The sequence below is a fragment of the Bos mutus genome, chromosome 7 (genome assembly GCF_027580195.1).
Source record: "Bos mutus isolate GX-2022 chromosome 7, NWIPB_WYAK_1.1, whole genome shotgun sequence".
NCBI lineage: Eukaryota > Metazoa > Chordata > Mammalia > Artiodactyla > Bovidae > Bos > Bos mutus.
This window is the reverse complement of record NC_091623.1, coordinates 25,544,181-25,556,518: the sequence shown is the minus strand read 5'-3', so window position 1 is coordinate 25,556,518 and position 12,338 is coordinate 25,544,181. Positions and strand designations below refer to the sequence as shown.

Sequence of the window (12,338 nt, the reverse complement as noted above, 5' to 3'; positions counted from 1 at the left end):
AATTTCATGAATTTCAAAACCTTCAGAGAACTGGGTGATGATGCTACTGGATGAATTCACAAGATGATTTATTATATTGACTGTTTTTTAGAGTTTGCATTTAGCTATACATGGTCCCTCACAGGAGAAAATAGACATAATAAATTTAATTTTTGTATATCTTACTTGCTTTTCAGAAAATAAATACTGCTGGAACCAGTAATGCAGATGTCCCTTTGGCTGAGCCCGGAATGTACCAATTGGACATCACATTAAGACGGGGTCAAAGTTTAGCTGCCCGAGATCGAGGAGGTAAGAACAGTGTCACCTGGAAGCTAATTCTCTGTATTTTTGACAAGCTTTGTTTTCCTTGTGGTTTCTTAAGTTAAAAAAGATCAACTGTAATATGAATTTTAGAAGTCTGGGTTCAGTGATGTTGCTCAAATTGTCTGACGCCTGTGACCAAGGAGAAAGAGGTTATGATACAAGTTCGAAAACTCTGGACTCATCCCAACCCAGACAGTGAGGTCCCTGTCACATTGCTGACAAGTTAGACCCTGCATTTTATATATAATTAGTGACAGAGTCAGTTGAGTAGATGAGGCACACATTTGAAGCCATATTGGAATTCACCTTTTCACAGACCAGAAATTCTTTTTGCTGCATAGATTTGCTCCATTGAATCTCACAAAACTGCACAATCTCATAAAACTGCATCTCACCAAAACTTTGGAGATTCCCAACATGGGATTTCCTTAAACTTGACTGGACCTGGCAATAATCCCATGGTGGATTAACAGGATTTTGTAGGTCATGATGAAAAGGAAGACAAAGCAAACACTGTTTAGTTCCTGGATTGCATATCCCAAGGCCATCTCCTGATGAACTAGCTTGGGATACATTAATTATTCCTTGAACCCTGATTAGGGGTAGGACAAAAGGTATACCTTAAACAGACTTTCTAACATCTTTTGCATGTTTCAAGCTTCCAGATGTGGAGATCTGAAGGCCCCGAGGGCCCACATTCCTAAAGGAAACTGAGTTTGAATTTAACTCCTCCCACTGAGAAGGAGGAGAGTCCCTTAGCCTCTTAACTCCTTGTCAGATAACCCTGAGTGCTCCTGGCATCACAGGATTGCATTTTTTCTTCTCCTACCCTAACTGATATCTGCACTTAGGAAGTGAAAGGAAGCAAACAAGATCACAGCTGATTAGTCATGTCTGACTCCCTGCGACCCCATGGACTATAGCCCGCCAGGCTCCTCTGTCCGTGGGGATTCTCCAGGCAAGAATACTGGAGTGGGTTGCCATGCCCTTCTCCAGGGGATCTTCCCAACCAAGGGATTGACCCCGGGTCTCCTGCATTTGCAGGAAGGCTCTTTACCATCTGAGTCACCAAGGAAGACCTTCCTATCTCTACAAACATAAAATAGAGAAAATGATTAATGTAGCAGTGGGGTTTTTAAGATTAGAAATGATACAAACAATAGATTTAAGTAAAAACTAGTAAATATCAAAATATTATTAATGAATGAAGGTATGATTAGAAAAGTTAGAATATAAACATGGGGGAATTTTCATAATTAACCATCTGGTTGGCAGGCTATGGTCCATGGGGTTGCAAAGAGTTGGACACAACTGAGCAATGAACACTTTTAGTTTTTTCTCTTTTAGTAGCTGAAGACAAATATTTATGGAATTGAAATGATGGTCTCAAAAGAAGTTATAGTTAGCTTGGAGGAAAAAAAATAATGCTATTAACATAGTATTTCACTATATATATATAAATCATTTTTAGTCTTCAGAACAATCTTAATTACATCATTTGACCTAAAATGAAATTGAAATAGGCATCAGGTGATCAAAATTTTAGACCTTGATATGTCCTCCCAATAATATTAAATACATAAGCACATAATTATTTATTGCAAATTTTTTGTAATTACAAAATCCCCATGAATAGAAGAGATGGTTAAATAAGCCTTAGTACATTTGCAGGATGAAATAATATGCAACTGTAAAATAAATAAGAAAAATCTCTAGGAACTGATATGGAGTTACTGGATTTATTATTAAGTGAAAAGTCAAAGTGCTAAGAATAGCAACAGTATGAAATTTAGGTAAGAATGTAGTATAAGGGATTATGCATTAGCTGTTCATTTCTTCAAAAAGAAATATCAGAAGTAAAATCCAGAAATGAATGAGACTGATAACAATGTACAATATCTGTAAGAATAGGTGTTTAGAATATAGGATAGGAATGGGGTAAAAAGGATAAGGAAGAAGTTTACTGACATTTTCTTCAATGAACTTTCTTATATGATTCTAACTCTTTAATGACAGCAGTATTACAGAAAGAAATGAATGAGTAGATGGATGGATGGATGGATAGATTGATGATAGATTCCCACATCCTGGTTGATATTTAACCATAACCACACCTCAAGGGGATGGGAAATAAAACAACTAATCTAAGTGATTAAGTAAAACCATGTTTGGATTATACACTGTGAAACTCAAGACAAAAAGAACTAGATATAACTAATGTACTTCAAAGCATGATTATCAATTCTGAAACTACTTACTGAATATACTAGTAATGGACAACTAAGTAGATATATTGTAGATGAAAGAGCCAGATTTCTTACTGTTGGAGAAAGAAGTTACATACATGGAATGGGAGAAAGCTAGGATGTACCTTGCTGTGTTAGAAAGGTAGCAGTAGGAACTTATGGCTTCTTATATATACAGATAGGAATTAAGATGGATAGGGGTGTGTATAATCTATCTGCTGAGGGGACCTAGAAGCCATCACAAAGGTGTAATGACAAAGTGGAAATCTGTACACTTTTGGCCCAGATCTTGGTTTCTAAATACAATTCCCCCATAAAAGTAAGCAGGGTTCCTGGTAAAATGGTTGATTGCAGATCTAGGGCAGGGAAAGTACAAGACAAGCCTAGGACATTTTGCAGTGCCAAAAAATAAGGTACTCAAAAATGGATGGCAGAATGTCAAAACGAAATAGGAGCCAACTTAAAGGCGTTCCTGATGATCAAAGCTGGTACATTTCAGCAACAAAATAAATAGTGGTAATCATACATTATAACACATAGAATACTATAGATGTCTATGAGCTCATAGATAACTGTGTATCATGATAAATACATAACTGAATAAATGTGGGATAAGGTAAAGCTTTTCCTCATGGTGGAATTCTAATGAACAAATGTAGGTGTGAAAATAGGAATAGGAGATCACCTTTTGACAAGCATCACAAGTAATAATTATTATAGGCAATAATCATCCACCGATGCTAAAATTGTTATTTAGAATCTTAGTCGTATCTGACTCTTCATGACCCTATGGACTGTAGTCTGCCAGGTTCCTCTGTCCATGGGATTTCCCAGGCAAGAATACTGGAGTGGGTTGCCATTTCCTTCTCCAGGGGATCTTTGCAACCCAGGGATTGAACCCGTGCCTCCTACATTGACAGGTGGATGCTTTACAGCTGAGCTACCAACTATATATGCAAGATTATGATGAGAAACTGGCCATTTGCATCATTTCAGAGTATTTCTCCCACAAGATATGTATGAATTACAAGGGAGAAAAGGTTACTTTACAGTAGAAAAACTTGGAAGACATCCCTTTAACCAAGTGCAAAGTTAACATCAGCAGTAAGGAGACCAACAGACATAATGGACCTCCTGATCTGATGCGTTGGGAAAGATACATCCTGTCTGTGGCATTCTTGTCAGCAATGCATAAAGTCAGTGTCGTCCTGAGAAAACATCAGGCAAACTCCGGCAACATATGATGCCAGTAATCTGAGCTACTTAGCAGCTGTCCCTTGGGCAGGGCACGCACCATCTTGTTCCTCCATTCACGTGTTCACAGTTGTGAGTCTGGATGGCATCGTGTGTGTACCACTGTCTTTTTTGTAGTAGCAAATTATTCTCTGTAGACATCTCTGTCCAAAATAGGAACTTTTGAGAGATAAAATGAGATGACCATGTTCCTAAGAAATAACGGAGAGAAAATACTACTTTACAGAAGTGAAGACTATCCCAAAGTGTTTAAAATGCAAACTCTATCCCAGCTTCACTGTCTTACTCACTTGCCTGACATTTATGAAGTTTTTATTTGGTAGATATGAGAGGAGATATATAAACAGAGGAAACAACCTGAGTTAAGTTTGGGATTGATTAAAACATCATAGATTCACCTGTAAATAACAGATGATGTTAAACATATGATTGGATAGATAGCACTGGGACATGTATATATGATAATTAGATGGAGATGGTCACAATGAGAAAACAAGCGGGGAAACAAGCGGGTCTTGTGGGAATATAGTTTTGGGATTATGAATGTGGAACTGGAGAAGGAAAGGAAAATGGGAGAGCTGCTGGTTGAGGGAATGTCGGAGTTCAAAAAGTATTGCAATTTTCAGACTAAATGATGGCTGGGCACCTTGTGGATTTTGGGGAAATGTGACTATAGGCAAAAATATTTGTGTAACTGTTAGAATTAGCAGAGATTGCACTCTCTTGTTATTTATTACATGGATGCCCTCACCTACTGCCCAGCAAAGCCCAAATGCCTGTATCCCCTGTCATCCTTGCACTAAATAATGGAAGGGAAAACTCATTTCAACCATCCGCATGGTCACTAGAAGGTTGTTTGAACTTTGTATCAGAATTTTTCTACATCGTGGGCACTGAGCAGTCGTAACTGGCCCTCCTTCTTCCACTTTTATAACCTGTTTTACAGAACAACCAGATAGCTCTGGGGAGTGCTACTACTTTTTCCTACATTTTATTATACCTGCTTTAACAGCCTCATGGACCAGAAAGCACATGACCTTGGAGAGTCTGTTGTACATAATTTCAAAGCCAATCTCCACATTTTATTAGCTTTGTGACTGAGTGAGATGTGCAGTCTCTCTTTGCAACTGCAGGGTTCCAGATTTCACAAACAAAAACACACGATGCCTTGCGTTTTTTTTTTTTTTTGGTTGGCTGTACAGTGCGGTATGTGAGACCTTAGTTCCCAGAAGGTGAATGTGAAAGTCACTCAGTCGTGTCCGACTCTTTGCGACCCCATGAACTGTATAGTCCATGGAATTCTCCAGGCCAGAATACTGGAGTGGGTAGCCTTTCCCTTCTCCAGGGGATCTTCCCAACCCAGGAATCGAACCCAGGTCTGCTGTATTGCAGGTGGATTCTTTACCAGCTGAGCCACAAGGATAGTCCACAGACCAGGAGTCAAACCCATGCCTCCTGCATTGAGAGCATGGAGTCTTAGCCACTGGACCACAGGGAAGTCCCAACATGATGCTTAAATTTGAATTTCAAATAATCCATTATCTTTTAATGAAAATAAATCTCATGAATCTAATCCATGGTATAATGAATATAGACAATAACATTGTACTATAATTATGTAATGTGATAAACATCATAATGATAAACATATTATTATACAATATGTAAATATATCAAAGTAACATGCTGTACATCTTAAATGTATACTATTTTGCATGTCAAATTTATTCAATGAAAAAGAAATAATACACTACTTGGAGTATTCTTATACTAAAAAATTATTTATTCTTTATTTGAAGTTCCAGTTTAACAGAGTTCCTTGTTTTCTCTAGCAGCCCTTTGGCAATTGTCATGCCTAGTTACTTTTCAAAATGCCATTTATATTTTAATTAGGTTTGGCTTTCCAGGACTGCATTATCATCTATCACATTTTGAAAGTCATGTCTTGACAAGATTATTTATGTTGTTAGAAAAGTAAGAGCAATCTGTGTAGACATGCCTGGTGAGAGCAAATTCTCTACGGTTTAAGTCCTTGAAATTTGTATTGTGGAGGCTGTATTCATTTCCCAGGGCTGCCTTAACATATTACCCAAAATTTGGTAGCTTAAAACAACAGAAGTTTCTTCTCTCAGTTTTGGAGTCTGAGAATCAAAGAAATCAAAGTTGTGGTAGGAAATAGTCCTTCCAAAGGCTTTTGCAAAGAATTCTTCCTCGCCTCTTCCAGCTTCCCGTGGCCCCAGGCATTCCTTGACTTGGGGCAGCATCACTCCAATCTTTGCTTCCATCTCTACATGGCATCCTCCTCTGTTTTCCTGCCTCAAACTTCCATCCTCTTTCTCTCATAATGATAGCAGTCATTGAGTTTTAGGGCACACCCTAAATCCAGGATAATCTCATCTCAAAGTCCTTAAGTATTTTATCTGCAGAAACCTCATTTCTTTTTTTGGAAATAAATTATTTGGGGGTCAAAATCAGTATGGTAATACAAGATAATGTAGACAGTTTTTGCGAGAACAACTGTGAAAAGTTTAGCAACTTTGAATGTTCATAAATCATTTCAGTTCCCTGAGGCTTTGAGAAGTTTTGATTGTTCAAAGGTTAAAAAGATCTGGCTGAACTCTAGAGACATTTGATGAAAAAGCCCATTTCTGAATAAGTTTCATAGGTACTGGGAGTTAGGACTTGGACACATTCTTTGGGAGGACCCAGGCCAATTCCCTGGAGGAGGGCATGGCAACCCACTCCAGTATTCTTGCCTGGAGAATCCCACAGACAGAGAAGCCTGGTGGGCTACAGTCCGTGGGGTCACAAAGCTTCAGACACAACTGAAGTGACTGAGCGTGCACACACATACACACAGGTCAGCTCACAACAGAGGACAATTCTCTTCAAATACCAGGAACAAATTTAAAAAATAAAAAAGTGATCCACATGAACTTGTTTATTGTAATTCTATTTTTAACAGTGTTCGAAATCCCTGCATTGAGGTAGAGAATTTCATTCACTCCACACTGAAACCCCTGCAGTCTGCACTGTGACTCTGATGTGTCAGTGTGAAAGGAAAGTTTCCATGTGTTCTGAGAACAGTTTTCAGATTGGAGTAAGAACTTTAGGAACCTGATAGATGGGAAAGGATTGAGAAGCTCATCCCCTGACAAGCTTCAGTTTTCTCACTATTTGGGAAAGCCTCACTAATTGAGAACTTAATACCAGTTTTAAGAAAGCCAGATCTGAGACAGTAAATTAGAAAGCTTTTTTTTTTTCTGTTTCAAAAATTGTCTTGATCAAAATTAAACATATTCTAAGTGTAAAAATAGCCCTTTTCAGGTTGGAGAATCTGCCAGAAATTTTGTTATTAGAGTGTGACTTATGAAAACTTTTAGAGGTTTATTCATTGAGTGGATAGGCATAGTAATGTTTCTAATATGTATTGTGTATCAGGAGTAATGTTTAATGTGTCCATACATGTATAATCTGAATAGGACTGACCATTAGAGCGGCTTCCACCCCACACATTTGTTCACCGCTTGGTGTTTAGGGTCCTCTTTGGTTTTGACCCTTGCAAATTTCTTTTATGGTCAGATTGCCATATATCCGGGCTTGCCTGGGGGCAGTTCTGTTTTTTCCCCTTTGACTTGCATAATATTATCTCATTTCACTGTTACAAGGGTCCTGATTTTACAGACATAGTATGTACTCATGTGTCTTAGAAAAAAATCTTAATCCCATTAAAGTTGATCATAAATTTAAGCATCATGAGTGTTCCTGTTTTTTCCCAGAAGGAAATTGCAATTTATATCATCAGAGAAAGGTGTGTATCTGAGCGACTCTGAGATACTTTTCTTGGCAGCCCCTTCTTTAGGTTTATACAGTCTTTAAACAAGCTATTTTGATCAAGAAAAGGTCTGTCATGCTGCATTTCTCTGCTGAGGTTGTGAATTGTATGTGTTGCTAGTCAATCGATTTTTGCAGTTCTTACAAGTGGTGGAATCAACTATAGGTTTATTTTACTCAATATAGGCACAAGCATAAGCAAAGATGTTAAAGTTATAGCTTCCACCAGTTTCCTACCATTGAGGATATTTTTTAATGTTAGTGACTCAGTTTTATTGATAGATTTTTCACTATGATCTTAAGCCTCAAATATATATATATATACACACATATTATAATATATATCCACTGTGTGCATATATACATTTATAGCATATGCTTCTGCAGAACACATATGTTCTATTGTGTTTGTCTTGTTTTCATAGGTGCAAAAAAACCACTCATTGACACATAAAGATTCCCTTATTTCATGTTAGTATAACTAGAGCTACATAATTACTAAATCTTCAGAATGAACTTCTACCTTGAGATTTTGTAAATGACTCCTAGACTATATCTTTTTGCTAGAAAGCTTTTTATACTGGTCTTTTTTAAAATAAAAATCTTACTTCGGGCTGTTCTGGGTCTTCGTTGCTGCCGGGGGCTTTCTCTGATTGTGCAGGCTGCTCGTGTGATGGCTCCTCTTGTTGCAGAACATGGGCTCTGGGGCCTGTGCTCAGTAGCTGTAGCACACAAGCTTAGTTGTCCTGAGGCGTGTGGAATCTTCCCGGACTAGGGACTGAAGCCACGTCCCCTGCCTTGGCAGAAGGATTCTTAACTACTGGATCAGCAGGGCAGTCCTATATTAGTCTTAGCACTTCCTTTATTCTGAGCCAGAGGCAAAGAACCCGGGCAGTTCCCTAGGCTCTCTGCAGCACTGCATACGTGGAGGTATTCCTTTCTTCAAAATTCCCATGGTTTGCCAAAAGATGCCATCTTTTAGTGAATGTAAATCCAGAACTCCTTAAGCCATAGAGCAAACCCTATACCAACTTCCTGAAGAAACCCCAAAGATGTTTCCACATATGAAATGCTGTCATATCACACCTGGCAACGTTAGGTTCACTTTTAAAGGTGCTATCTCTCCTGCTATTATGATAACAAATTTGCTTTGCCTAATTATTTCTAGATTGGAAGAAGAACCCATTTTTATTTAACCTTTACAAAAAACCACATTGCCATGAAAAGTAAAAAGGCCCATGAAAGGAACAGTGTACAATGCCTGACACTGTTCTCAGGAGTTGATAGACAAGGCCAATCAATACATATCATATGTTCTTCAGAATCTGCATAGACTTTGACACTGGTGGGTTTTTATTTGAAATATGATTTTATTATTTATAGATGAATTCAATTTATAATAAGTATAGTTTAATTCAGCATCTGTAACAAAGGCTGATTTTAAGCTTAACTCATTTTAAAAGTGCATCTCTGAGTTCCAATATTAGAAATAGTGTCCTTAAATTCACTTGAGGTTAATTAACTTGTATACATAGTTTTCCATATTTAGATTTCTTAAAGGATATTCTCCTTGACGTAAGTATAAAGGAGATTGTATGTGTTCATGGATTTCAGTGTATTGTGCCTATAGAGAGAGTATAAGTTCAGGAACTTAATTATGTGTTCTCTGAAATTAGATCATATGAAGTATGCAAAATTACCTTTTTCATAAATTTTGAAATGTCATTGGAACCATTTACCAAATAAGAATAGGTATACATTTTTGGTACAACTATTTTGATATAGTCAAACCTATATAAGGTGACTTCGCTTTCACTTTTCACTCTCATGCATTGGAGAAGGAAATGGCAACCCACTCCAGTGTTCTTGCCTGGAGAATCCCAGGGTCGGGGGAGCCTGGTGGGCTGCCATCTATGGGGTCGCACAGAGTCGGACACGACTGAAGCAACTTAGCAGCAGCAGCAGCAGTATATAAGGTTATAGGCTCATTAATTAAGATTATTTTAAGAGCCAGCATTCATTCTAGTTAGTCTTCTAAATTTGGAATTAGAGAGACAGTGAAAAGTTCTACTGGGCTTTATTAGTGCTTATCATAAAATAAATCATTAAAAATGACATTCTAAAGCAAATAACTACAATTGGGTGTTTCTTTTTGCTTTTATAAGCTGCTGCTGCTGCTGCTGAGTCACTTGAGTCGTTTCCGACTCTGTGCGACCCCACAGATGGCAGCCCACCAGGCTGCCCCGTCCCTGGGATTCTCCAGGCAGGAACACTGGAGTGGGTTGCCATTTCCTTCTCCAATGCATGAAAGTGAAAAGTGAAAGTGAAGTCGCTCAGTCGTGTCCGACTCTTCTCGACCCCCATGGACTGCAGCCCACCAGGCTCCTCCATCCATGGGATTTTCTAGGCAAGAGTACTGGAGTGGGGTGCCATCGCCTTCTCCGTTACAAGCTACTATTTCTTTTTCTGTTGATCTTGGGTTAGCAGTCTACTTTCACGAAGACATCTGGTTTTGGACCAAAATAGTCTTGGAAATCTTAACTTTGAAAGTGCCCTGGATCAGTTGGTCAAGTATTTCTTTTCATGGCAGTCTCAGCTTGCATTTGTAAACCTCAGCCATGGGTTTATTCTTAGGAGCATCAACAGTCTTCTCCACCAACTTCTGAGATTTACTTTCTCAGTTCAGTTCAGTTGCTCAGTCATGTCCAACTCTTTGCGACCCCATGGACTGCAGCACACCAGGCCTCCCTGTCCATCACCAACTCCCAGAGCTTGCTCAAACTCGTGTCCATCAAGTCGGTGATGCCATCCAACCATCTCATCCTCTGTCATCCCTTTCTCCTCCTGCCTTAAATTTTTCCCAGCATCAGGGTCTTTTCCAAGGAATCAGTTCTTTACATCAGATGGCCCAAGTATTTGAATTTCACCTTCAGCATCAGTCCTTCCAATGAATATTCAGGACTGATTTCCTTTAGGATGGACTGGTTGGATCTCCTTGCAGTTCAAGGGACTCTCAATAGTCTTCTCCAACACCACAGTTCAAAAGCATCAATTCTTCAGCACTTAGCTTTCTGTATAGTCCAACTATCACATCTACACATGACTACAGGAAAAACCATAGCTTTGACTAGACGGACCTTGTCAGCAAAGTAATGTCTCTGCTTTTTAATATGCTGTCTAGGTTGGTCATAGCTTTTCTTTCAAGGAGCAAGTGTCTTTTAACTTCACAAAAAGAATGAAATTTAATTTAATTTCACAGACACTGCAGTCACCATCTGCAGTGATTTTGAAGTCCAAAAAAATAAAGTCTCTCACTGTTTCCATTGTTTCCCCATCTATTTGCCATGAAGTCATGGGACCATATGCCATGATCTTAGTTTTTTGAATCTTGACCTTTAAGCCAGCTTTTTCAGTCTCCTCTTTCACTTTCATCAAGAGGCTCTTTAGTTCTTCTTTGCTTTCTACCATAAGGGTGGTGTCATCTGCGTATCTGAGGTTATTGATATTTCTCCTGGCAATCTTGATTACAGCTTGTGCTTAATCCAGCCCAACATTTCTCATGATGTACTCTGCATGTAAGTTAAATAAGCAGGGTGACAATATACAGCCTTGACATACTCCTTTCCCAATTTGGAATCAGTCTGTTCTAAATTGTCCAGTTCTAACTTGCTTCTTGACCTGTATACAGATTTCTCAGGATGCAGGTAAGTTGGTCTGGCATTCCCATCTCTTTAAGAATTTTCTACAGTGTGTGGTGATTTACACAGTCAAAGACTTTGGCATAATGAATAAATCAGAAGTAGATGTTTTACTGATATTCTCTTGCTCTTTTGATGACCCAACAGATATTGGCAATTTGATCTCTGTTTCCTCTGCCTTTTCCTTTTCCTTTTTTTCTAATTTTTGCAAAAGACATGTCTAATCTTTAGCTTAAGCAGGAATTTGTAGGCAAGCAAGAGGGGAAAACAGAGGCCATATGTTGATGGTAGACAGAATGCTTCTGGTTAATTTATTATAGAAACCAATCATACCAGAATGAAAGAGAGTAAAATCTCCTATTGGAAATGATCACATAAGCTTTGGGCAACAGGTAATCAGGTGACGATTACCCGAAGGGAAAATACGTTATGGACAGTGAAGGCTTTGGTAAATATCCAGTGTCGTGCAGTCAGTACTGTAGAGTGTACACCAAAATCATGTCCAATGGATAAAAGCATTTTAAAACTGCGAATAAAATTCTTCCTCAAAGTCAGTTTATTGACAGCCATTATGTCATCCCGAGTGTATGAGTGTGAACTTGCTTCCCCTCACCCCAATGGGGTCTATAATATCATGTCAAAACTAATACTTTATTGGTACAAAACTGACCTTGGGTAGGCCAAGATTTTCTTTTTTGTTTTGAAGAATTTTTCCTATCCCCCCAAAGAATTATGTTGTGTGTAGTTTCTAAGTCATGTCCAACTGTTTGCAACCAATGGACTGTCGCCCACCAGGCTCCTCTGTCCAAAGAGAATATTCTATGCCCATTTTGGGAGAAGGCAATGGCAACCTACTCCAGTACTCTTGCCTGGAAAATCCCAGAGACAGAGGAGCCTGTAGGCTGCAGTCCACAGGGTCACAAAGAGTCGTATAGGACTGAGCGACTTCACTTTCACTTTTCACTTTCATGCATTGGAGAAGGAAATGGCAACCCACAGC

The 12,338-nt window shown here is 38.7% G+C and overlaps 1 protein-coding gene across 15 annotated transcripts in view; it reads left to right on the top strand.

Moving 5' to 3' along the window:
* The window catches only part of MCTP1 (multiple C2 and transmembrane domain containing 1), a 572,148-nt gene that overhangs the window by 264,471 nt on the left and 295,339 nt on the right, over positions 1 to 12,338 (top strand). For all 15 annotated transcript variants that reach the window (XM_070373140.1, XM_070373142.1, XM_070373137.1 and 12 more), the window contains exon 2: positions 177 to 291. In XM_070373140.1, coding sequence (XP_070229241.1) covers positions 177 to 291 — 115 coding nt within the window. The remainder of the gene's footprint in view (positions 1 to 176; positions 292 to 12,338) is intronic.